Source organism: Phyllostomus hastatus, unplaced genomic scaffold (genome assembly GCF_019186645.2).
Source record: "Phyllostomus hastatus isolate PE091 unplaced genomic scaffold, TTU_PhHast_1.1 phas_contig_1021, whole genome shotgun sequence".
Classification (NCBI taxonomy): domain Eukaryota; kingdom Metazoa; phylum Chordata; class Mammalia; order Chiroptera; family Phyllostomidae; genus Phyllostomus; species Phyllostomus hastatus.
In genome coordinates this window covers 180796-206460 of record NW_025333505.1, presented here as the reverse complement: position 1 = coordinate 206460, position 25665 = coordinate 180796, and the positions used below count along the sequence as shown (strand labels likewise).

General features: G+C 62.6%; 1 protein-coding gene across 2 annotated transcripts; it reads left to right on the top strand.

Moving 5' to 3' along the window:
* The first annotated feature begins 1513 nt into the window (after nucleotides 1–1513).
* KRBA1 (KRAB-A domain containing 1) lies at nucleotides 1514–22258 on the top strand. Of its 2 annotated transcripts, none has more exons than XM_045833976.1 (17): nucleotides 1514–2037; nucleotides 6204–6330; nucleotides 6793–6906; nucleotides 7442–7576; nucleotides 7976–8131; nucleotides 9049–9195; nucleotides 9418–9603; nucleotides 10466–10621; nucleotides 11278–11487; nucleotides 11964–12137; nucleotides 12541–12717; nucleotides 14403–14555; nucleotides 15043–15216; nucleotides 15893–16111; nucleotides 16195–16305; nucleotides 18064–18225; nucleotides 19677–22258. In XM_045833976.1, exons 1-17 carry the CDS (start codon nucleotides 2026–2028, stop codon nucleotides 20597–20599), a joined length of 3336 nt encoding a protein of 1111 aa, XP_045689932.1. In that variant the 5' UTR covers nucleotides 1514–2025; the 3' UTR covers nucleotides 20600–22258. The 2 variants fall into 2 exon arrangements, with proteins under 2 accessions (XP_045689932.1, XP_045689923.1); XM_045833967.1 differs by having other exon boundaries at nucleotides 7946–8131; nucleotides 19677–22257.
* Nucleotides 22259–25665: the final 3407 nt, after the last annotated feature.

The following is a 25665-nucleotide window of genomic DNA, read 5'->3' as shown; positions in this document are numbered from 1 at the left end:
GACTCCTTAGGCACAGCCAACAAAAGTTCGATGCCACCGATAGTCTGGAGTGTGGGAAGAGAAGAAAATTCAGATGAACAGTTAGCAAACTGGGTAAACAGCCTCAGGAAGAAACCACAGAGACAAACTGGAGGCTCTCTTCATAAGGTAAGCTCCTACCCAGGTACCTGATTTGTCTATTTTTATGCAAATGAGAAATTCAAATTTGCAGTGATAGTCCAAATAGCACTATCCTGATTGGTTGGTTTCACAAGTGGGAGTGGCTCTAATGGATCAGTAGAGATGCAAATAAGAACAAAGCTGCACAGAACCGATTGGATGGGGCAGTCTCAGCCCACTGGCCAAAGAGGATTCCAGGAAGTCCTTTATCAGGGACCTGCTCAGAGGGCGGGAACACAGTGGAGGTTGGCAGTTCGGTCTGAATAACTCCCCTGAAATGCTAGGTGGGAAGGAACGGGCTTTGCCCAGGCATGGGGCTGGGCAGGGATTGAGAGTAGGCTCCTCTCAGCCCTTCTTTGGAGGCCAGGCCAAAGCAATGTCAATATTGTACCCCAGGGTTCTGGGAGGTGACCAGCAGCGAGCCAGCAGAGATCCATGGCAGGCCAGAGCTATCACAGGGACCAACATTAGGACTGCTGGGCGAGAAATTCGCTTCCCCCAAACATTCCAGAGGAAGACAACCGGTGCCGGGGAGGGGGCGGGGAAGAGAGCTGTCTAGGCTGCAGGCCGCTTCCTCTGCCGCGCCAACCTTCTGTCTTTCAGAGCAGGTTGAGCCCCTCAGGCCCACCTTCTCTGAGCTGGGTCCTCCTCCAGACCTGGGATAAGGCTTCTTCTGCTCACCCAGGGTCCTCTCAAACACCTGCCTGCCCGCCCCCCCGCCCCGCGCCCACGCACAGAGCTCACCACTTCCCTGGCCCTGCAGGCTTCTGCCTGACAGAATGGCGGGGCCCACACTTAGTTCATGCCCCACATTTTTTTAAAAAAAGTTTTTATTTATTTATTACTAGAGAGAGGGGTAGGGAGAAAGAGGGAGAAAAATCAATGGGTGGTTGCCTCTCATACACCCCCTACTGGGGACCTGGCCCACAACCCAGGCATGTGCCCTGACTGGGAATCAAACAGGTGACCCTTTGGTTCACAGGCCAGCACTCAATCCACTGAGCCACAGCTCCCAGGGCTCAGTCCCCACATTTATCTGAAAGCCTACTATGTGCCAGGAACTTCTGGAGATAGCATAATCAACCAAATAGATCAGCAGTCAGACAAGACATGACACGCGAGTCAATGCTGTGGTGAGCGAGGGAGCGGGGTGACACGTGAGAATGCGCCCGGGTCTGGCAGCCACTCCCACCCACGCATGACCTCGGCCGGCACCGCCAACCTGCAGTCCCTCTCCACCCCTGGGGCCAGTCGCTATCCCCACGCCCTCCCCCCGGGGGCCTCGGTTACTGTCTAACAGATGCGCCGCCTGGGAGAGGCCGGTTCCGTTTCATCCCAGCATCCTCACCTTGCATAGAGGATGCGCTCAGTAACTGCTGAATGCAAGAATGGATGGAGGGATGGATGGATGGACAGACGGAAGGATGCGTACACTCGACCAAGTACACCATAAGCTGGCCATCAGGCGGGTCACAGCGTCCAGCCACTCCTGGCAGCTTCGGGGGTCCGGGGCTAAGGCGGTGAGGAGTGGGATACTCCAGGTCTTCAGGGGTTCGCGCGGCCCCGCGGCCGGCACCGCGGCGCCCTCTGGGAAGTTTAGTTCGCGCCTGCGCCCCGCAGGCCGCCGAGGCCCGGGGTCTCTGGGCGGAAGCGGGACCACCCGTCTAGGGAAGCCAGGCGTGGGGCTGGCCGCAGTGCGCCCTGCCCTGCCGCCTCTCTGCGGTCCGCGCCCCCGGCCCCGCCTACTCCCGCAGCTACCTCCGGATCTCTGCCGCCGGCGTCGCCGAGGGTGGCGCCACGACCCGCGGGCGGGGGAGCTAGCGAAGGGAACCGCGCCGGAAGCTGGGAGCGGAGGCTGAGTCCGGGATGGCGAACCAGGTAAGGCGCGCCGGGATCCGGCAGTGAGCCAGATGGTGTCTGGGGACGGAAAGCACCAATGCACTCCTGGGCAGGTGTCCTCCCCGAGCTCGGTGCGGGCCCCGGGAGCGGCGGGTAGAGCCTGGGACCCTCCAACTTTGGGATCGGGCAGTACGGGGCCGCGCGGGCCGGGTGCGCAGGGTGTCTTGCGCTCTAGTCCAGTCCTCGGGGGACCCCTCCCCACTCCTCGCTTCCAGTATACACCTACAAGGAGCGTCTCTCCACCTTTGGAGCCTCAGTCCCTTGGGATAATCATCTTTCTCGGTTTGGCTTCTTAATTTTAATTAATTGTAAGTTACTCTGGGAGCGGTGGGCAGGAAGGCCTCAGGAGAATGAGCACATCTAATTCTTGTATTACTGAACAGACACCTCCCCCGCGCTCAGGGGCTGGGGAGACATGTTACTAGTAGGTCCGTGCCCACCACTCCCAGCTTTTATCCTTTGGGTAAGGTGTGCAGCTCCGGGAGCTGAAGGGAAAGCCCGGTCTGTCACAGCCTGGGCACAGTTCGGACGAGTTATGTAAGGGTGCTAGGGAAACAGGGTGATACCGGTGGGGAGTTGCCACACGTTCTCCTTGGTGGGCCCCTGGAGCGAGTTCTGTAATCAGGGTGGCGCCTGAGCTTGGGCCAGTCTCAGGCAGCTGTAGACTCCGTGGTTGGGGGTGTAGCGCGGCGACTGGGTGTGGGGCAGGCTGTGTCCGGGCGGAGCAGTCATTGTGCCAGGACCTCCGTGTCATGAATGCCCCACAAACTCGTGGGAGGAAGGAGCAGCCAGGCATGGTGGGCGCCGTGGGAGCAGGGGCTGCCTCCCTGGCAGCGTTGGTGGCCCAGTTAGCGGTCCAGGGACACCCGTACTCGGAATGCCCACTGGCCCCATGCTAGGGCCTCCTCATTCCAGTTTCCTCTTCTAAAAAATGGGGGTTGGACCCCTGATCTTTCAGATCTGGTGTTCTTGGAGTGGTGTGCACTCACACTGCATAGCTCCATGGAGAGGGGGGCCAGGAGTGTCCTTGGGGAGCAGGAGGGGCCTCCTGTCTTCCTGTCTCGTGCCACTCCCCAAAGCCCAGGCCCACAGGTGGGGGGCGGCAGGGTGCAGGGTGCAGGGCGTGATCTGGGAGGCCGAGCCTGAGGCATGCTTTGGGGAGTGCTGGGTCAGGCTGGAAGGATGAGGAAAGATGGACAGGTCCTGTGGACACCGAAGCTGCGGCTTTCAGGGTGCGCTAGTGACACCGTGGGGGAGTGTCTTAGGAGGACCAGCATGGCAGCGGTGAGCCAGTAAGCTGCGCAGTCCCAGAAATCCCGAGTCAGCCCAGAAAGCGTCTCTCCTGCTGGTTGAGGGAGGGCGGTGGTCTGAGAGCCCAGGGGGTGAAGTAGGGCCGGGGGAGGGTGGCGGGTCCAGACCGCAAGTCGGAGGTGGGCTTCGTTCACGTTTTCACCCTCATTCTTGCTCACTCCCTCGCACAGACATTCCTCACTTCTCTGCTTCTTGCGGGGGCGGAGGGAGGCCACTGTTGGGACCGCCTACCCTGGCCACAGTCCGTTTTCATTCCCGTTTTATAAGAACTTCGTCATCGAAGAGTTTGGTTCGGGGCTGAGGTGGTGAAAGGCCGGGGAACCGTGCCTTCCGGGTGCCTAGAAGAGCTGGGTGTGTTAGCTGGGCGCTAACGAGGCGCTTGGAGCGTGTGGGGAAGAGTGGGTGCTGTGTAGCCGGAGGTGGCGGGCTGTGACCCGCAGCTGGGCGTTAAGCAGGTGGATTTGGGTGCAGTAACACTAATCAGCACTTAACTACGTCCCAGCGTCTGTGCCGGGCGCTTTTCCTGTATTAACTCATTTCGTCTTCACAGCATCCTTTGGGATAGGTGGTTGTGATCCCAGACTTAGAGATGGGTTTGGCGCCACAGCTGATCTGAAGCAGGGCAGGAACGGGAGGCCTGCGGCCTGGCTCCTGAGGGCAAGCCCCAACCCGGCACCATCCCCTGTTTGTGCCCAGAACTTCGTTAACTGTGGAATCAGGCCCCCGATAGCACCAGCGGCTGGAAGTGGGAGAGGCCCCATTACTCACAGCACTGAGGGAGAAATTGACGAGCCACTCTATTTCCGGTGGAAATCGACATGAAATGTTCACTGCTCCTTCAAGGTCGCAGCAGCCGGCTGTGATTTCTAGTTCCCAAACGTGCTGCCTTGGACCTTGGACCGCTGGTGCCTGGGGAGAGGAGAGGAGAGAGGCGGAGGGGCCAGTTCTCCAGGGGACTTTTCCTTCTCAGGGGACCAGGCAGGTGCCACCCAGTCTCTAGCCTGTGGCTGGACGGCATGTCAGAGTCACCTGGGAAGTTTGAAAACGCCTGTCTCGAAGCGCAGAAAGCGCTAAACCGTGATTTAGTGGATCGGGGGTGAGGCGGGAAATCCGAAACGGTGAAGCGCGTCATCGGAACCTCGAAGCCCTTCGTGTTGTCAGTTCTGCGGTAAAGAGCTGCTGACGGGAAAGGCTGAGGGCACCGAGTGTTTCCCGCCTGTCTCCCCGCGCGGGCGCTGGGTGCTGGCGTGAGCGAGCTCTCCAGCAGCAGCACCTCCACTCGGCTCCCCGTTCCTGCTCCGGCCATGGAGCGGTGGCTACAGGGGCGTTCCTTGTGCCCGGGACTCTTATCCATCACCACCTCGAACAAATCTGTTTAAATGCTCAGCTTTTGTCAAGAGGGGTGGTGATGTCTGATTACAGGAGACCCCAGGTCTGTCCCTGCAGACTTGACCAGAGAATAATCGTTTAGAAAACTGAATGTTAGTTGCTTGGTTTCTTGAGGTTTGCTGACCTCGTAGTTACTGGCTGTGGTCACTGTCAAGCACAGTGGAAGGGACACCACAAGTTTAGTCCGAAGGCTGGAGCCCTGGACTTGCCCTGAGGCTGTTGTCCTGCTTTGGACCCTTCCCCCCGTCACGAAGGACAAATGTGTCACCAGCGTAGGGCCGTTGTGTTCATCAGATGGGAGATCGGAAGTGCTCTGAAATGTGTCAGAATCACACCTCTGCTGACCTGTGGGCCCCTCAAGGACGGAGCCTGTGTGTGACACATGTCACTTAGCAGCCCGCATGGAGGTGTTAAAGCTGGAGAGGGCGGGGGAGAGAGGCAGCCGGGGCTGAGGGGCTGGCCGTGTGGCTGGTGCAGCCGGTACACTCGTAAATGGGCGTGTCGGGGAAAACGCCCGTGCAGAGAAGCAGCCACGTGCCCACCAGCCCCAGCTCTGGTCACCAGGTAGGGAGGTGTCCAGGCTGGCTGCCACGCATAGCATGACCTGAGTTCCGTAGAGAGGGGCCCGGGAGGGGTCAGCTGATGTCCCTGGTCTGGGAAGTGGCCTTGCTAGAAAGGCGGGCCCTGCGTAGCTCAGGGTGTTTGTGCCACCAGCCTGTTCCCTGATCGACGCGGACCTGCCGAGCCAGCTCTGTGCTGAGCTTCAGAAGCTGGAGAAGAAATGAGCCTCGGAGTCCATCCTAGGGGGGTAGGGGTGTCTTGGGTGGGACTCCTGATTGGCAGGAGCAGAGCTCGATGTCGGTCCTTACACCCCTGGTTATGGTTCTGATGGGAACTGACCACATGGGAACCACACCCACAGGGGACAGACGGATAAGTCAGAGTGGCCAGTTCCCTCATATGCAGTAGTTTCCCCTCATCCCCGGTGTCACGTTTTGCAGAGTCAGTTACTCAGCTTCTGGTGGCCCCAGGTGGCCTTGGCTCATGGCAGCGTCACTCCAGCCTCTGCCTCTGTTGTCATGTGGCCGTCTCTTGTGTCCACGTGTCTCTGTTTTTCTGACAGGGACACCAGTCATGCTGGGTGAGGGCCCCCCCCATTCCAGTATGACCTAATTTTAAGTAATGACATCTGTGATGGCCCCATTTCCAAATAAGACCACTTTCACAGGCACTGGGTGAGGGCTCCAGCGTCTCCTTTCGGGGACGCAGCCGACAACTCCCGTCACTGTCCCGGGAGCTGTCCCGGGAGCGTGAATCCCCCTGTTGCCCCTTCGCCTGGTCCTGTGCCTCAGGTGCCCGCCCCACACGCGCTGCACCCCGCTCCTCGGTGTGCGCCTGGCCCCGGGGGAGCGGGGCCAGCCAACTCCCCGAGATTGTGCCCACAGGTGCCCATCGCCTTCCAGGACCTGGCCGTGCGGTTCTCCGAGGAGGAGTGGCAGCTGCTGGGGGAGGGGCAGCGGGCACTCTACAGGGACGTGATGCAGGAGAACTACGAGGCGCTGGTCTCCCTGGGTGAGGCGCTGGCTGGCGGTGCCCTGGGGCCTCTCTGGGCTGGAAGTGGAAGGGGTCTGGGTCCGGCACCAAGCACATCCAGAGGCTCCCTGGGGAGCCCCCCAATCCCCTTTCCCCAGGCCTTTAGTCTTTGTTTACAAAAGGAACAGCATTTGAGGTGGCTTTCCGCTGAGCTTCCGGCTGAGCTGGCGGCCTCACTGATCTTTTATGCTGTTGTCATCTCTCTGGACTACACTAGGGCTCTGGGTGCGCTGCAGTGGGGGGTGCTCAAAAACTGGGGAGACACTGAGCAAGGAGGCCTCCCAGGCCCTGGCACTCGGCGGTCCTTGGGGCTGGGGTGGCCACAGGAAGGCATGCGAGCAGGTGTGTGGATGCTCAGGCGTCGGGGCCACCTGCATGCTCGCACTTGGGGGGCAGAGGCGAGCTTCTGTTCTAGGAGGGCCGTCCCTCTTCTTTTCTCAGGGACAGCTGAGCTGGTCCCCCTCTCTGCCTTCCTGTCTCCCGCGGAGCCTGGCGGAGCCAGGAGCAGCCGCAAAGCGGGTGAGGGACAGGCGCCTCCGGGGGGAGGTGCCCTAGGTGAGTAACCTCGCTGATGGAGGCCAGGCCCCTCTGGGTGTCCTGGTCCCCCTGGGCAGCCTGGGCCGGGGTGGACTCACTCTTGTCCCTTCCACCATGGGGTCCTTAGCCCCCAGCCCCTCTCCTTACCAGACACTGTGACACCAACCCCCCGCCCTTGCCCAGCTGCTGGCCCCAGCCCCACCCTGACATGTCACCCTTCTTCCCTCTGGGCTGGTACACTTGCCGTTGGCGTGACCTGCTCAGAGAAACCCGGGGATGCCATTGAACTGTGTCACCCCAGGAGGGCCCTTTCTTGCCACCCCCCGCGCAGAGCCTGCCTGCAAGCCCTGAAGGTTCCCCCAGGCCTGGCTGGCCTGTGGGCAGGTCACCAGACCTGAGCCTGGGGCCTCTTTATCTGCCGGCCACGGGTCTCCCCTTTGCTGCTGCTCACGTGGTGCGGGGACCACGTGAGGCGCTGTTGTGAGGATGACACGAAGCGTGAGTGCTGAGCTGACGTGGGTGTGGGGGGGGGCTCCCTGTGGCCTCTCGGCAGGAGGAGCGCCCCAGCACAGCCTGCACCTCACCGCGCTGGTGCAGCTGGTGAAGGAGATCCCGGGGTTCCTGTTCGGGGAAGGCGGCCCTGAGAGCGGGGGGGCCAGCCTGGACGGGGAGCAGCCGAGCCCCGAGGGTAAGTCGGACAGCGGGGCAGCCTCTGCCGGCCGCAAGGTGAAGTTCAAGCTGTGGCAACGCCCTGTGGCCTGTGCCATGTGCTGGCCTGCTGCTGCCAGGCCCCAGCTGGAGCCTCCCCGTCCTCCCCTTCCTGCCCCGTGCCCTGCTCGCTCGCCCTTCTCTCCTCAGGCCTCACCTCCTCAGGGGGTCTGTGCCCGCCAGCCCGAGCCTTAGGGCTCCTTTGAGACTGTGAACCGGCCTTTTAGAGCTCGGGGTGACGAGGCAGAGCTTACTGCCACCCTGGTCGTTGTCGGTGGAACCGGTGGGGGAAGGGCTGGAAAGGGACAGTGTTCGGAGCACCTTACCCGCTGCTGGGCTTACCTTTCAGCTTCCGCTGTCCTCTCCCTGCTCCCGGCAGCAGCGGCCACGGTGGAGACCTGCCCTCTGCAAGGCCTGCTCAGCTGCCTTCCAGACCCGCCCGTCGGCCGGCCCGGTCTGGCCAGCACGCCCAGCAGTAGCTCATCGTCCAGCGGGTCGCCCGGAGCCAGGGGGCAGGGAAGTCCCCTCCCCATCAGTGAGTGTGACCCGGGGGCGCAGAGCCCCAACACCAGAGTCCGGGGGTCTGGATCCCATGCCCTGTTCACTTTCTCTAAGACTCAGTTTCCCTGGTCGCTAAATGGGCACAGCTCCCTAGGGACTGGGCTGAGTGCTTGGCCCCTGTCTGTCGGCCAGAGAGGAGGTGATGCTCAGTGCCCCTCGAGCCCTGCTCGTGGAGTGCTGAGTGCTCATGCAGCGGGCGTGGGGGCGGCTGTGGACCTGCAGGCCCGTCAGCAGGCAACACGCCTGTGCGCGCACCTGGTCGGGCTCTCGGACCTGCCCGTCAGGGCAGCCCTAGGAGCAGGGGTGAGGGGCGAGGGCAGCCATTAGACTTTCTCCAGGGTCTCACTTCATTTTGTAAAATCCTTGCAACGTTCGCATTTGCTCGACTGTCTGTCTTTATTTAAACATATTTTAAATCAGTGTGGGATAAAATCAGCACTCCTGAAAGACACGTCCCATTTAGCCTGTGGATCTGGGTGTCACCTGGCAGGTCCGCTCCGGGGTTCCGGGTCCCCGCGTTCGAGAAGTTCGAGTGCGGAAGGGGGGCCTGCACGATGAGGTTGCTGCTGTCACTCGCTGAGCCCAAGTCCGAGGCTGGAGCTGGGGGCGGGTCCCAGGCACTGGGAGCGAACAGTCTTGTCATTCAGTCCCTGCGAGGAACACGGGAAGGGCGCCCTCCCCACTGCCCACAGTACCTTCCCGAGGCAGCTCCTCCGGGATAAGCCTCAAAGGAGCTGGATTTGCAGCCAGTTGAGGTGCCCGTGACTTGGCTGCCCCCTGCCTGGGGTTGGAGGCGGGAGAGGTCCGTCCCTCTGCGGGCACCCGACCTGGGCACCTCCCCAGGGGTTGGGAGCCAGGGCTGGAAAGACCTTCCCGTCTCTCTTGCTGCAGAAACTGCCGACACGCCGGGGCCTGCAGAGCGGGAGAGCCCCGGAGCCCCGGGCAGGGAGCGCAGCCCTCCCACCGGCAGCCCTGGCCGAAGGAAGAGCCACAGGAAACAGCAGAGGGGGACATCGTCGTCGTCGTCGTCGGGGGCAGGTGAGAGGCTGGCGCTTCCGAGAGCAGGGCCCGTGCTGGAGCGGAGCTGGAGAGAGGGGGAGGCACGTGGCATCCTCTCCCGTCCCAGCCTCCTGACAACCTGACAGCGCAGACGCCGGCCCTCCCATTCGCATGCACCCGCGGGGAGTCTCCGATGCCCGGACGCCCTGTCCTCCCCCGGCTGCCGCCCTCAGGGCTGTGCTGACCCGGCCGATCTTGCAGGTCCCGAGGGAGCCTCTCCTGGGAACAGCCCCTTGCAAGGCCTCATCAACTGCCTGAAGGACATCCTTGTGCCCGGGCCCCAGAAGCCCGAGGCGGCCCCACGCTTGCCTCCCAGCCCCGGCCTCGGCCCGGGCCTGGCCCAGCTAACTGGGGTGGGGCCGGGGCCCGGGAGCCTGCCCGGCGGAGGTGAGTTCCGGGGATGCGTCTCAGGCCAAGGTCCCCGAAGCCCCTGAAACCCGTATTGGCTTTCTCTAGACGCTTCCCTCTAAATGGAGTGTCTTCCTGAAGGGTTGTCCCCCAGCCGGGCTGCCCCTGCACCCTCAGGGTCAGATTTCGGGGGCCGGGCGGCGTTCTGACAGCAGCGTTTGGGCAGCTGGGGAAGAAAACTCAGACGCAGACCCAGACCCGGGCCCTGTTGTGTTCTTGACTCGCCCCCGTCCCCGTGTGGGGACTGGAAGGAGGAGGTGCTGAGTGCCACTTTGCCTCGACACTGGGCGGGGCACTCGGCGTGGACGGGGGGCAGCGTGGTGGGACCGGAGCACCTGTCCTGAGTCCGACACCTGTCAGCTGTGCAGACTGGAGGCTCCCGGAGCCTCGGGGCCTCCGTCTCCCCATCTCTACGGTGGGGGACTTACTGTTCCCACCTAAGAGGCCTGCGTGAGGCTTAGGCACAGTGTATGTGTGTGTGTGTGTGTGTGTGTGTGTGTGTGTGTGCGCGCGCGTGTGCACAAAGGCTGGGCCTCCCCAGTGTATGTCCCGTTCAGGGTCTACAAGCCGCAACCCGGCGGCCCCTCCCCCGTCTGCTCGCAGAGACACACTGTGCGCTCTGCTTCTGTCTCCCGCCCCTTCCCTGACCTGTCGGGGAGGCGTGGTGGCAAGTGGCTTTCCACCTGCCACCCAGACGACAGTGGGCTCTGCAAGACGGCCCAGCTCTCCAGATTTCTGGCCCTGGCCTCTTTGCCCGCCTACCTGGGTTGTCCACTTCTTGTGTGTCCCGGGGACGGAGGACACCCAGCTCAGGGTGGAAACGTGTTGCTGTTTCCCGCAGTGAAGACGGAGGCAGCGCCCGGGGGTTGTCCCCTCCAGGGTCTGCTGAACTGCCTGAAGGAGATCCCGGTGGCCCAGGACACACACCCCAGCCCTTCCGGCGGGGGGGACCCACGGCCGCCGGAGGATGCAGGGGCCTGGAAGAGGACTTCTGGAGGTAAAGGCCAGAGGCAGGGCTGCACGGGCCCCAGCCATCGTCCACTCCTTCCTCGGCTCCAAGCAGGGCCGTGGGTGACCCTCCGCAGTGCAACACAGAGGCCACACGTCTATGTGTTGCTCAGAGTGGCCAGGAGTTGGGGATTGTCGCCATAAATGGAGCTGGTCACACAGGAGGTGACCCGTCCGTTCGTGATCATTCCCCAGATGGGACCTTAGAGCAGGAGCCAGGAATTCCGGGAGGAGGGGCGTAGAGGGAGGGCGATGGGAGACGGAGGGCAGACGACAGAGCTTCCGCCCGTAGACATCCAGGGCGTTAGTTCTGGTGTTGGGGTGCTCACCCCATGACGTGTGGGCGGGGGTAGGATTTCCACGCACGGCAACTCACCCTGCTCAGTGGCTTCTCAGGAGGAGGCTGAATGGAGATAGGTGTGCCGGCCTCAGGGGGGCAGGGGCCTGATTTGGGGCCATGTGGGGAGTGCTGGCCTGGCTCCTTCTGTGGGAACCTGTGCAGGTGCCTGAAGGTGGGGGTGTGGCCAGTGGTCTGTCTGCTGGTGGCCGAGTGGAGACTGCCTCCGAGGTGAGGCTGCAGCGGGGACCAGCGGCCTCGGGAGCCCCATCCTAACCCCCGAGGGCCCCGTGGGGGGCTTCCTGCAGGACCCAGACCCCTGCAGACCCCTCCTCCCTGCCCTGGTGCTGGCCGCGTGCTCTCTGTGAAGACGGAGGACAGCTGGGCCCAGAGCCCCCCAGCGCCTGCTTCCTGTCAGCTTGGCAAGCCGCCCCACAGCCCCTGTGCCGCTGGCAGCCGGGGGGGCAACAGAGACACCAGCGGGGTCCGAGTGCCCAGCTGGGGCCCCGAGGCTCAAGGTGAGGCCCGACTCGTCTGCCTGAGTCCCCAAGGGGTTCTCAGCCCCCCAGCAAGGTTCTGCGTGCCCGCGGGGGGAGGAGCAGGTCCAGGGCACAGGGGCAGTACTCAGCTGTCCTCCGCAAGCAGTTAACCGCGTCCTTCCACCCACGCCCTCCTCCGCCACCTGGCCTCGTCCAGGGAGGGAGCCTTCCACTGGCAGGACCTTCGTCTGCAGAGGTTTCCTTGCTGTTAGGGTGCTGGCCACGGCCCACACGTGGGTGTCCCCACCCGCCCAGGGCCTGGGGGTACACTTGCTGTCGTCCCCCCTGTACGAACAGAGAGCAGATCTGCGCCCCCTCGGGAGGGTGTCCTGTCTGGCAGGCGCCCACGCCTGGTGCAGGACTTGTCCCCGCAGCAGGAGGCGGGCGGGCAGCCAGCCAGGGACCAGGCCAGGGCACCTGCCAGAGATGGTGAAGGGCCGTCTCCCCTGTCCCAGCCAGCAGTGCCTCGAGCTCGCCCCTGGACGCCCTGGAGGCCTGCCTGAAGGGCATTCCCCTCAGTGGGTCGTTGCCTCCCCAGCCGCCGGCCTCCTCTTGGTTCCGGAGCCCCCCGCTGGGAGATGCCGGGTCTCCTAGGCCCGAGCTGCAGCCCCGAGGAGCGCACAGTCAAGGTGGACCTGGCCCTGGGCTGGGGTGGCCATGCCGAGGACGCTGACGGGTGCCCCCTCCTTGTCCTGGGCCCCTTACAGTGCACGTCCTTCTCCCTTCCCACCCCCGCCCCCTGTCATACCTGCCCCCAAACAACTCCTGAACTGGGTGGGAGCCAGTTACGCCTTCCCTGCCCACCGCCTCCCTAAGAGCTCTTCCTCGCCCCCCAGCCCCAAGAGGCTGGTGGCAGGGTCGCGTGGGGTGATGCACTGCCATGTGTTGATCAGCGTGTTGATCAGCGCTGCGAGCGCCCTGACCGAAGGGGAGGCCCCGGTGGAAGGTCCTGGGGGGCCGGTCTCGGGGCAGGGCCCAGGGGGCCCCTCCTCCGGCAGCCGTCCCCGGTGCCAGCTGTGCTGTTCCCTGCAGAAGCGGCGGCCGGGCCCCTTCTGGCGCTGGGCCTGCAGGGCTTCACCAGGGAGGGCCCCGCGCTCCCCGCAGGGCCCCGCAGCACCCCCACCAGCTGCTCCTCGTCCAGCAGCACCGACGGGGACCTCGATTTCCAGAGCCCGGACTGCGGCAGCCGGGGGCGCCGGCCCGGAAAAGGTGAGCGGGCTGGCCTGAGGCTCAGGGTCGACCGGGGGAGGGTGGGGGCAGCCAATGAACCCCGGTGTCCAGCGCACCCCGGTGTCCAGCGCACCCCGGCATCCGGTGCACCCTGCCAGGTCCCTGTGCGCAGTTCCAGCAGCAGAGCCGGGCTCCCAGACAGGGAGACGCAGGACTTGTTCGGGTGGGGGCGCCTGTCTTAGCAGCTTGGCTCTGAAAGGTCGGGACAACACCCAAGAGCTCTTAAAAAATGAAAAGGGGCCTTTTTTAGCGTCACATCCTCCCTTTTCCCATCCACCAAGAAGTGTGAGCCTGGGGCATCAGGCTGACCTCTGACTGGGGAAAAGAACCACGTGGGGTTCACGTAAAAAACCACATTAAAGGGCATGCTGGGTGACCCGCGTCTCCCGAGGCCCCTCTGCGTGGAGGCACCCGTGGTGAGCCGTCGTCACCTCTTTAGAATCCTGCAAGTCTCTCCAGGGTCCCTCCTTGACCTTCTCCTCCCCACGAGAGTTAACACAGGCCTCGGTCTGCTGTGTCCGAGGAGCCCGGCCCCCGGGGCTCCCGTGTCCTGGCCCGCTCACTGCTGGTGCCCAGGCCAGTCGGGGCCCATGGGACAGTCCCGGGGCCCTCGGGTGTCCGGGTGGCCTGGATCCCTGCACCCTACCAGGGAGCAGCCCCTTGGGTGTGGGGGCTCTTTCCTCCCAAAACGTAGCTGACCTTTCTTTGAAATTTTTGGTTTTAAAGAGGTAGTAGAATCACGTGGTCTTGTTCAGAAGCCACAGCAGGTTATGTAGGAACGGAGATGTCACCCTCCTGCCCGCCCCAGCCCTCCAGCACCCGTGGCCCTCCCTGAGCCACCGCTGCTGTGAACTCTCACCTGCAGAGTCATTGCGTGGCGGCGCCGCTTGTCCCCTCACTGTCCCGGGTGCCCCCTGGACACTCGTGGCGCCCCTGCGTTTCAGCAGCGGCAGGGTCTCCCCTGGTGGGGTCAGCAGGTCTCTCTCTCGGGCCGCCTCCGTGCACGGGTCTCGTCCCCTGAGCAGCCCGGGCTGCAAGGAGATCTCACGCTGCCCTTCAGAGCTTCCAGCCCAGCTCCCCGGCTCCCTCTGTCTGTCGCCCCAGGACTCAGCAGTGCCCCGTGGGGAGCCCCGCGCTGGGGGCTCCCCGGATGGACGCCCGGCCGTCCCAGCCCCACGCGCTGGCCGGCACTCTGTCGCTTCCGCAGCCGCCGCTGGAAGTGTGATGGCTACAGTTTGGTTTTGTTTCCTGGTTGAACCGAGTTCATGTGGGTCTTCCTCGACCTCCCCCTTTGCACCCAAGAGGGCGCCCTCAGCGTCTCCCTTCGGTCCTCAGGGCCTCCCTGGGGGGCGAGGCTGGGTAGTGGCGTCTCTCACAGGGGTGGTGCTGGGTGTCCTCACCCCGTGCCTGCGGCCAGTGGTCCTCAGCGCAGCCCACTGACCTGACTTCCAAGCAGGCGGCGAGATGGGTTGGCCCAGCCAGAGCAGGACCGACATGGGGTGCGGGGGGCCGGGTCTCAGCTCGGGGGCCCTGTACTGCCAGGACGGGTCCAGCGCCCTGTGCCTCTGCCCGTGGGCCCAGCCACCCTGGACACGGTGCAGGCGAGGCCCCGGGGCGCGCAGAGGCCACGCTCCGACGAAGGCCACGCACGTTGGTTTTCCCAGGGGTCCCAGTCGGAAGTGCCCCCCTGCAGGGCCTGGAGAATTGTCTCCGAGAGATCCCTGTGCCCAGGCCACAGCCTGCCTGGCCCTGGTCCTCGGTGGGGGACAGAGAACCCCGGAGAGTGGAGCCCAGGGGCTGGACGGCAGACAAGGAAGGTAAAGCGTGGTTGCCCTGGGGGTCTGGGAGTGGGAGAAGGTGCCCTGTGCTGGCGCCCCAGGTGCTGCATCCCCCAGCCACCCACGTCCACCCTGGAGATGAAGAGGTGCTCTGGGAGCGACCCGGGCAGAGGCTGGCGTGCGGCCGGGGGGCCAGGGGCTGCCCGCCTCTGCACGGGGGTGCAGTCGGGGCGGGGCCCTTGGCTGCCGAGTCCAGGCCCGAGCCCGGTCTTGGCCGGGAAGGAGTGTCTTCCCGTCCCCGTGTGCCGTGGTGTCTGGCGAGTCACTGAGCCGCGGGGCCCCCAGGAGCCCAGGGGGTGGGTCTGAGGAGACCCTGGAGGATCTGCAGGGCGGGCGCGTGTGCCACTCCCGGCGCTCGTGCACCCGAGGACCTGGCGAGGGTGGTTCTCTGTCCATCAGCTTCCTCTCCTCGGTGCCGACACTGGCCCGTGGGGCTGACCGGCCCCTCGGCCTCTCACTAACGCAGGACTGCGGAGTGAGGCCTGCGAGCCAGTCCACCTCCGGGGGGACGCGCCCCCCAGGAGCCCGTGGCCCGCCAGCCCCCAGGCGCTGTCCTCCAGCAGCGTCCCTGCCTGCTGCCAGCGAGGGCTCAGGGACCAGGCGGCCACCCGGCCAGGACCGTGGAGGTGGCTCCAAGACGGTGAGCTGACGCCTGCCCCCGGCCCTTCCTGCTGAGTTTCCCTCCAAGTAAAGTCTGTGATGAGGAGCCCGGTTCCCCTCCCCTCTCTGTGCCTCTGTTCCTCCCCGTCATGCACCCCTCCTCCAGGCTGCACCCCCGCCCCAGGCTGCATCCCTGCCCCAGGCTGCCCCAGGCCGCACCCCTGCCCCAGGCTGCACCCCTGCCCCAGGCTGTATCCCTGCCCTAGGCCCAACCTCTTCCCCAGGCAGGGCCCCTGCTGCTCTGGCACTTAGTTTAACCTGCTGCAGAATCCTGCCCGTGGACTGCGAAGTGCTAGGTGGCTCTGCCCTGTGTGGGGTTTCTAGCGCCCCCACTGGACAAGAGTGGCCTTCGGGGACCTCCTGTGGGTAGCCTGAGTCTCTGCTGTCGGACAGCCTGGTCCTGGGGGAGCAGGGCAGGAGGGCCTGGGGCCTGGCTGGGACTGACTGCTAGGGGCTTTCAGGGCCTTCAGACTCCTGCAAAGTCCCCCAGCTGGCTTTGCAGGGGGGCTGGGGCCTAGCCGTCATGGCAGAGAGGGTGCTGGGGCCACCAGGGCTCGTCTGTGGCCGTTGCTTGGGCCGTGTGCCTGCTCATTCAGGCAGGGGCTCCTCCTCCCTGTCAGGCTGATCCACGGAAGGGTCTCTTGTCGCTTGCCCAGGGGCAGCCTCCACGCCCTCCCCACTTCACTGCCTGGAGAACTCTCTGAAGGGGATCCTGCCCGGGCGGCCCCTGCGCTTCGCCTGCCTGGCCGGCCCCGGCCCCGGCCCCGTCCCCATCCCCAGCCCCAGCACCGGCTCCAGCTCCAGCTCCAGCTTCAGCAGCTCGGAAGGAGAGGACCCAAGGCCGGAGCCTGAGCTCTGGCAGCCGCTCCTGCAGGGTAAGCTTCGGAGGGGGAGGGGAGAGGCAGGGAACTGTGCCCCCGGCTGGGACCTCCACCCTGACACCAGCTTTGTGACGCAGAGAGGGACCCTCTGCCCAGCAGCAAGAGCCCGGGCGGCCGCCTGACGGGCAGCAGCCCTGGCGAAGGCCCGAGGACCGCAGAGCCCCGGGAGCGCTTTGGTCTCGGTGCAGGTGAGCCTGGGTCCCCTGGGAGGGGCCCGTCTCCCAGGAGACTGGGTTCTCGGTCTCACCTGTCCCTTTGCCCGACTCTTGCCAGAAAGTTCTTTACTTTTGTCATGCTCAAGTTCCCCAGGAGATGAGTCACATCCGAGAGAGAGGGTGGGGCTGTTGAGACACGGAGGGTTCCAGAAGTGTTAAGTGGGTGTGTTTAATTAGAAAGCCTGGCAATGAACTTGATGGGTATGGGGGGTGATGTTATGCATATACACATATTGTATACACTTAATGATGTTTGCACACACACACACACACACACACACACTCTCTCTCTCTGTTGTGAAGCCCTGGCCCCTGGACAATGATGCTCTCGGCCAGGAAGGCCCAGGGCACGCCCCCCACTCCTCCCCCCACCATGCTTCTCAGAGCGAGCCCCACTGATGCTCCCCCCCAGCGCCCCCGTTCCGGGGCCAGGTCCGGGCCAGGCCGCTGTCTGCTGCTGCTTACGATCACAGCACGCCCTTCAGCCAGCCCCCAGCCCCCTCGGAGCACTCTGAGCACGGGACTTGGCACTCCCGGGCTTAGCACTTAGCGCTTGCAGGGCGTGCGGCAAGGTCACGGGCCGAGAGAGAGAGAGAGAGAGAGAGAGAGAGAGAGAGAGAGAGCGAGAGAGAGAGCTCGCGAGAGGACCTGGGCCCTTGTGTCTGTCACCGTCGTGCTGGGCTGTCCAGGGTTCGGCCGGTTCACTCGTTACTGGCTGATTTAAAACGTAACAGGGGGAATCAGGGCGCAGGAAGGGAGAAGCGGGGGTCACTCAGACGGCCAGATATCTAGGTCACGCGAGGCTTTCTGAACGAGGGACCTTCACGGGGTTGGGGCAGCCCGGCTCCTTCCCCGGCGCTGGCTGGTAGCGCTCACACCCTGGCCGTGTGTTGACCCCAGGTGGCCGTCTCTGGAAATGGAGGCCTCGGCCATCCAAGGCTTAGTGTCAGGGACTTAGTGTGTATGCGTACAGACATATGTGTATGTATGTAAGGCAATAACAATATACGTTGTTGAAGCTGGGCAGTAAACCGAATGTCAAAAGTGAGAGTCCTCCACCTGGGAGAGCTCGGAGGGTGTCCCGTCAGGAAAGCTGGAGACGCCGCCTGCTACCCAGGCCGCCTCGCCTCTCAGGCCAAGCCTGACCTAGCCGTTGACCCGGCAGGAAGAGCAGAGGAGTGGGCGGGGGGCGGGGCCGGGCTGCCCAGGAGAGAAGCGTGCTTGGAGACCCTGGGCTGGCCTGACCCCCTGGGTAGCACTCGAGGGGGTCGGGTGGGGTGGTCGGTCAGGGAACAGGGCTCCCTTGGAATTCAGGCTGGCGGCCCCACGCTGTCCTTGGCCTCTCTGCTGGCCCAGGCAGTTCCTCACTGCCCAGGGGGCTGGTGGGAAGGAGCCCAGTGGGCTGGGCAGGGGCCGCACAGTCCCCCATGGCCCGCAGGGCGCCCCCAGCCGGTCCCCATGGAGCCTCACTGGCGGTGGGACCTGCGCACCACGGCCCTCTCCACCTGCTGTCCCCGGCCCAGCCTGTCACACGGGCCCTCCTGGGCCGTTCAGCCAGAGTCGGGCTCCCCGATGGACCGAGTGTGCCTGTGTTGCATCTCATTTAACCGTTATTTGAGAACTTAACCAAAGTTCGATTTTTTAAGGTCGTGTCCAAATAGTCCCGTGTTAGAATGCCTCTGTCCACACAGCCCACGTGCACACCCAACGCGTTCTGTGCTCTCTCCGCAGGGGCGGCTGGGAGCCTCTGTCCTGCCCCTCGGCCGGAGAAAAGGCCCTGCCCAGGGCCCTGCCCACCTCCGGGGTCAGCCCCTCAGCCCCCGTCCCGGAAGCCCAGGGTCAGCGAAGAATCCGGAGGCCCAGGGCCTGGACACAGAGGACCCAGTGCTGCAGGTGAACCGCTGGGCTCCCCGGCCCCTCAAGCTGCCCGGGGCCCTGCAGGCGCAGAGGCGGGCATGTGCACGGCCGCCCGGCCCCGGCCCGCTGCTCAGGCCCCGGCTGCAGGGTCACAGCCGGGGGCGGGGGGGCTGTTCTTCACACCCTTCCACCTTGTCTGGGTCACAGGTAGGAAGAGTCTCACCTGGAGCTCACCTCAGGTTCATTTCAGAGTTTCCTTACAGAAATGGCTGGCTTTTTCCTAAAAGCACAGGTGCCTTTCAGAGGCAGAGCAGAGACTGAGGCGTGTACCAGAATAGACACCCCCAGAATGGGTGTTTGGGGTTTGAGTGGGGCTCAGAGAGCAGGTGCGGACACGGAGGACTGGCCACGCCGTGTGGCCTGGCCACGGGCGTCCCGAGAGCCGTGAGAGGTGGTTCCACATCAGCCCTGACCCGGAGGAAGCTCCTCTCTAAAGTCAGGGCCTTCTCGAACGTGCGCAGCTGGCAGTGGGCTCCTGCAGCCCCTCCGGTGCCACCGTTTCCTCCGACCAAAGCCCTGAAGGGCGCACAGGAGGACGGAGCCAGACTGGGCCCCGGGGGGACAGGGGAACCCTGGGCCTGTCCCGCCAGCCTGAGGTGGTCACAGGGTTTTCCCGGGGGATTCACCTGAGGTGGAGATCAGTTCCAAGGGAGCTCAGGGTGGAGGATTCGGTGATTTTTTAAATAGATTTTATTTATTTCTAGAGAGGGAAGGGAGGGAGAGAGAGAGAGAAACATCAATGTGCAGTTGCTGGGGGTCGTGGCCTGCAACCCAGGCATGTGCCCTGACTGGGAATCGAACCTGCGATGCTTTGGTTCGCAGCCCATGCTTAATCCACTGAGCTACGCCAGCCAGGGCAGATTTGGTGATTTTTTAAAAAAGTAATTTAAGACACAACACCCTCTGGATCTGCAACTGCTGAATGTGAAGGACTGAAGTCAGGGAGGGAGGAGCCCTGGTGCTTTGCTTTTGACCAACCTCGCCAGGTCCCAGGTCGGACCTCCGCCCCGCACCCCTGCCCCTGCCCCCGCCCCCCGGCCGTCTTCCAGCCGCTGCCCACGGCCTCGTGCGCTCTGCCGAGGCTTCTCCAGGCCCTGCCCGCTGACTCCCCAGGGCGTGTTCAGGTGCCATTTGGTCCCCGTTTCCCTAGACAGCCCAGTGTGCTGAGAAATCTTAGTTACCGTGGAGACCCAGTCTGTGGTTTGTCCTGCCCGGGCGTGTGGGCAGCGGTGGGGAAGCATGGCCGCTACTGATGTCGTGAGCATGGCCGTCGATACTCTGAAGCCTGAGTCGGCTCCTTCCCACGTGATGCCGGGCCTTAGGGAGGCAGGGTGCCCGATGTGCCGATTCGGGGGGGCCCCCCTGGGGGAGGAGAGAGGTCCTGGCGGCCTGAGAACGCTCACCCCGCATCCCTGCCTTGGTTCTAGCCCGGACGGAAGAGAGGCCGCTTCCCAGGGGCCTGCCCGAGCCGCCCCCCGTGGCCACCATTTCCCCCGCTTTGCCACCTGCCTCCCCACGGCCACCGTGTCCCTGTGGGAGTTCCCTGCGGCAGGAGCTCCGCAGCCTCAGTGCCGCCCTCTCGGAGAAGCTGGATCGGCTTGCCGCGGCTCTGGCAGGCCTGTCTCAGGAAGTGGCCACGGTGAGGACCCAGGTCGATCGGCTGAGGCGGCGCCCGCGGGGCCCAGGGCCGAAGAGCCAGGCTTCCTGGCCGTGGGCCCTGCCCCGGGGACCTCACTGGGCTCAGGGCCCTGCTCACAGGCACCTGCTGTACCGGCGGCAGAAGGGCCCCACCAGGCCAAAACCGAAGCTCCTGCGCGGCCAGGCGGAAGGCTGCAGGGCTGGCGACGCCTCGGGCCTCTCCTGGGGGACACAGCACCTGGTGCCTCAGCTGCCTCCAGACGCCCCCCAGGCAGAACCTTCCGGAACCAGCTCCAGCCCTTCCCAGCATCCGCCGTCCTCAGCGTGCAGCCGTGCTGGGCTCACTGTGCACCCCCCACTCAGACACACAGGGGGCCCCCAGAACCCCCCTGCCCCTTCTGTGCCTGCAGCCTTCCCTCCCCGGACGGCCTCTCCTGCTTCCAGTGTGGACGCAGGGCCGCCGGCTGCAGCAGCCGTGCCAGCGGACACTCAAAACTGGCCCAAGGACCCCAACAGCCTGTTAGCAGGGGTCCAGAGAGCGCTCAAGGAGGGACGGTGGGGCGGAGAGCTTAGGGACCCGAGGTGGATGGCCCCCAACCGTCTTCTTCATCAGCTCAGCCCTGAGGGCGCCCTGTCCCCGGTCGCCTCTCCTAGGGGCCAGCCAGCGCCCACCTGCCGCTCCGGCCAAGCCTTCCCCGTTTCAGGGCTGTGAACAGCTGGGCGTCCCCCTTGGTGTGACCACCTGAGACTCCAAAATGTGCTTGCTCAGCGGGGCCACCGCTCCAGGTGCATTGCTCAGCCACCCCACTTGGCTCGGATCCATTCAGACGTTGCCTCTGTCCCGTCTGTGCCGCCGGGACTCAGAGGCGGGTGGCGGCACAGGCACCTGTGCACAGCATGCGTGCCCGGGGGCGGGGGGGCGCCATGAGGGCCCCTCTTCCCGCACACCCAGCCTCCCTGCTCTCAGCGCTGGGAAGGCAGGGCTCTCTGGTGGACGCAGGCAGAGGTTTCACCTGGGGAGCGCGCCACTCCCCGGGCTAAGCTGGATTCGCCCGTGCGGATCCTAAAGATCGCAGAGGTGGCTGCTAAGGGGAGGGCCCTTGGCAGAAGGGGGCTCGGTGGGTCCACACCCTGGGGCGTGGCCAATGGGTCACCGGTCCTGGGACAAGCTGGCCCGGCAGGCAAGGACTCTGGGGCCAGGCCAGTCCGGGTGGTCCACATCCAATCAGCTTACGGGAAGTTTGCAGGTTCTCTTTTTAAAGAATGTAAGTTATAAAATGAATGGTAAGATGCTTCATGATCTGCAGCCACACTCACCCCACAGGTCCCGGGGCCACTCGAACCAAAAACGTCCACGGTTGTCTGCCGAAAGCCTTCCAGAGTCACCGGGGGGAGGCACCTGCACTTGAGGGCTTTGGGGGTGCGTCCCACACTTGCACCCGCTGTAGGGGGAAATGTCCCTTTGGTGGGAGAAACTGAGCGGCCTTTCTGAACTCAGGGATCCCGGGGGTTTGGAGGGGGAGGGCAGAGAAGGCTCCACCTCTGCCCGCCGCCATCCTGGCAAGGACCCCGAGGATGGTCCCTGGCTGGCCTGGGCATGGGCCTTCCCTCCGTCCGAGTTCCGTCGGCCACCCGCCAGCCTGAGGCCACTGCAGGCGGGAAAGGGACGGTTCTAGTTCCATCGGTCAGGACCAGCACGGTCCCACAGGCTCCAGGCCACTCCTGAGGGGTCCGATGGAATGGAGCCCACCATGGGGGTGGCGTCTGCGACACCCCGTGACGTCACAGCTGCCTCCAGAAGGAGTTGGCTCACTGACTTGATTCAGCTTTCTGCGTCGGTGTCCTAGGCGCGGCTTCCGTCAGCAGCCTGTGGTAGGATTTGATTCTTTCATCCAGCCTGACGAGACTTTGTCTTCCTTCCTCGGGGCCCTGGATCCACTGACATGTAATAAAATCACTGACACGTTTGCATTTGAACTTGCCCTCTCTCTGCGGTGTCCGTCCCGTTGGCTCTGGGGGTTCGTGCTTCTTTCCTGCCTTCTCTTGTACCCACAGCCCTGTGGGTTTTGTTCCTGTTCACCAGTCCCGTGTCCCCTCTGCTGACCTCTGCGTTTAAAGAACTGAAGGGAAAGCATCCACATGTACAGTCCTGTTTGGGAGATGCTAGCACACCTTTTCCAGGAGCCAGGAGAATCATAGGAAGGCTACAGAAGACTGGAACCACTCGACACAGCCGGCTCGACTGGTGAGTGTGGGGAACGCCGCCCCGCAGGACTGCAGAAGGCACGCGCCTTCCAAGCGGACGCAGAACGGCCACAAAATTGACCATAGAGTAAGCCCTGCAGGAAGAGTAAACAAATTTGAGAGTATTTTACTGAATGTGTTCTCTGACCATACTGCAGCTTTTAAGCTAGAAGCCAATAAAAAAAAGACATTTTCATATAAGAATTATGCTCCTAAATAGCCTGTGTGTCGATGAAGAAAGGAAATACTTGGAACCGAACTACAAGGAAGTAGAGTTTCTCATCCATCAAACGTGGAGGGTGAAGCTAAGCCGGTACTTAGACGTGTGTGGGCCCAGATGAGCGTGTGAAAAAGAGACCCAGGAGGAAGCACAAACAGGACAGCACAGGAGATCCAGAAGAGGTTGAGGGAGTGTAAGGATAAGGCAAAAATGTGTGAAATAGCATCCATGTATTAGATACAATCAGAAAGCCAAAAAAGTAACAAAAGATGGAATTGACCCGCTGTTGGTGTCATTCACCAGTTTTTTTTTTTAAAGGACAAATGACCAATCTCAGGAACAAAGAGGTGACCACACGCTGCTATAGACCAGATGAAAGTTAAAAGATATTTTGAGCAATTTTGCCAAAAAAATTGTTTTTATTCTCACCTGGGAACACACTTATTGACCTCAGAGAGAGGGGGAGGGAGGGAGGGAGGGAAGCACTGGTCGGCTGCTGCTCCCGCGCGCCCTGAGTGGGCCCGAACCTGCAGCCCGGGCGTGTGCCCTGACCAGGAGTCAAACCAGCGACCTTTTGCTCTGGAGGACGGCGCCCCAACTGAGCCACACCAACCAGGGTATCATCGGTGTATTTTTAAGTTTCCAAGAGATTCTGTGTCGAGAACTATTTTTGTTGGCAAAACCATAAAAGTTTATTTGGGGGCTTTCCAGTTTCCCTTCAGCCTTGCCCCCCACCTACCACAAAGAGCCCCCCTGCGTCCACCTGGACCGGCAACATCTCACGCATGTATTTCAGCGCAGAGAGACGCGCAGAGTGAGGGCCAGGCCCGTGCCCGGAGCCCCAGGCGGGCTCACGCATCCTCACCGGGTACCAGCAGCTCAGCGTTGAGAGTGGGATGGGCTGGAACAACAGAGCCTTAGAGAAAGGAGAGTGGGGCCCTCGGCAGAGTAGCAGGAAGCTGCATTTCTAGATTCCTGATTCAGGAAGGACGAGCTGGGACCTGGTAGAAGGAAGGGGCTTCCGTTCCAGCCTGTGTGCCATGTGCAATTACAGGTCCAAGCGACACCTGGTATCATACAGGGGCTGAAAGGAAAGCTGAGAAGCCGTGAACTTGGCCCCTCCCGTTCCCCAATACAACCTTAAGGACCTCCTCAAAGGTCTTCAAGGGTCTCGCACATGGACTCCTTCTGTGAGTGAGTGGCTCCTGGTTAGGGAATGAATGTGTACACATCTGTCGCCAGGTTTCTCTTCCTCCAGCAGAGCTCGCTGTGGGGAGGGGTGTCGGGAGCCGACCAACAGCTGACCTTTGACACAGTGGGGTCGGGTGAGACGCATCTGCACAGCAGAGGCAACTGTGGCCGGATCTCCTGTCTGTCTCTTCCTGTGTGCCTGTCCCTGCGAGCAACAGGTGGTGGGGTTTTTGGACACCTGTGCGTTATAACAAAAAATCTGCACGGTGCCTCTGATTCTGCACGAAGTGACTTACTGACCACAGAATAGAAGTCCCTAACAACCCTAATGCTGCCTACTTCCCCCACCTGGGAAGTTAAGGACAAAATTAAATATGGGCAGACCAGCTGCCAGAACGCTGGAGGAAGCTGTTGCTAAGAAAATGTCCCTTAAGGAGTCACCACTTAAAAGCTCAAGATTTATTAGAGTCACTACCCCTCCCATATCCCATACTCTGGACAGGGATGTTTATTGATGGGACCAGGTGGGTAAAGGAGGAAGGAGTTTTAATTAAATACAGTAATCTCAATGCATGGAAACAAATATAAAACATGGCCCCCCAAGATGTATAAGTCAATAGACCTAGGCAAAAGACCATTGACCTGACTTAGACAATCAAACCTCAATAGACAATAACTGACTTTTGAATCGCCCCTTGCACCCTTTTTAACCCAATTTATAGAACCTGAGTAGACATTTAGTTATTAATTGGCACCAAAAAGTGTGTGCCCATATAGCTTCATTGGCTATCTGATTGATAACCCTCTTGGTCAGAATAACCTTTAACACGATTGATCTGTAAAACCTTCTGTACCTTTCGAAGTTATTTCTATAGTAACCGTTTCTGTTTTGATAATCGCACTATGCACTTGCTCTGTAGAACACTGTATAACCTCCCCTATAAAAATAAAGATTAATTGCTCCCGGTGAGTCAGTCGGGCCGAGAGAGCCTGGCTGTCCTCTGGCCCCCCACCCGGTGTCTCGCCCCATTCACTTCGCCTGAGCCGTTCCTCCTCCGGGGGCACCCTGAGCCCCGCCGAGGCTGCACCCCGGCAGAGGGCGTGGGAGCAGCACCCTTCCGAGGTGCACCTGGCGCCTTCTGCGGGCTGGCCTCGGCCTCGCCGAGCAGCCGCACCACGCACTGCTCTCTGTCCCGGCCCTCACGTCGCCACGCCGGACTTCTCGCTACTCCCGTACCCACCTGAGCCCCTGCATTTTTCTCGCCGTCCCGCCCAGCGGAAACACCCTTCCTCACTTTCCACGTTTTATTCGACAAAGTCCATTTGAGCAGCGCAGTCCAGCGTTGGTGCCTCCTCCCCAATCCCTGCGGTGAGAAGCGGGGAGGCAACGGCGACAGCTACTATGTCACAAGCACCCGCTGGGTCCAGGAATTGTCCAAAAGATTCAAGTGAATGGGGAGTCCTGAGAACGGCAGATGCGCAGTAGGTCTCACTGAGTACACGGCAGGATCTAAAAGCTGTTCTCACACAAGAATTCCAGAACATTTAGGGAAACGGAAACGTTGGTACGACCCCCATCAATGCTGCTTTCGTGTGAGTCGCAAGCCCAAGCGGCCGGGCAGCACCCCCAGAAGGAGGCCAAGGAGCCGCTAGGGCTGCGGGCACGGCGCCCTGTCCCTGCCCCTTCGTCTAACGAGACCAAGGTCCACTCAGCCCCAGCTACGAGTGGCCGGCTCTTCCGACTTTTCACCAGGGAAGCTGGAAGTCCAGATTTCTGTGTGCAATGCCCAAGTATTTAAAATATGGCCGGGGCAACACAGTGGCCCCTGTGTATGGCCACACTGTCATGTTCCCTGGGACACCTACTCGTGCGTGGCCAGGGAACTTCCAACTCACTGCATCCACGCCCCCTTCTCACCCCCTCCCTTGCCTCTCACCAACATCAACAATCTTACTGCAACAGAGAGAGCAGAGGCCCAGGAGATGAATGTCCTGCTCCAGGGGCTCGAACCCGGGTCTTCTCCTTCCAGGCTCAGCTCGGTCCCCATCAGCCCGCCCCTCCCCTTCACTGCCTGCCTGCGCTGGGGAGGCCCAGCCACACGGAGAGAGACATCCAGATCCAG

Excerpts from the sequence above, each read along its gene's own strand:
- KRBA1 (XM_045833967.1), top strand. Across the intron at positions 8,132-9,048 it reads GGGAAGTCCCCTCCCCATCA|AAACTGCCGACACGCCGGGG; the intron begins GTGAGTGTGACC and ends CTCTTGCTGCAG. Across the intron at positions 14,556-15,042 it reads CTGGACGGCAGACAAGGAAG|GACTGCGGAGTGAGGCCTGC; the intron begins GTAAAGCGTGGT and ends TCACTAACGCAG.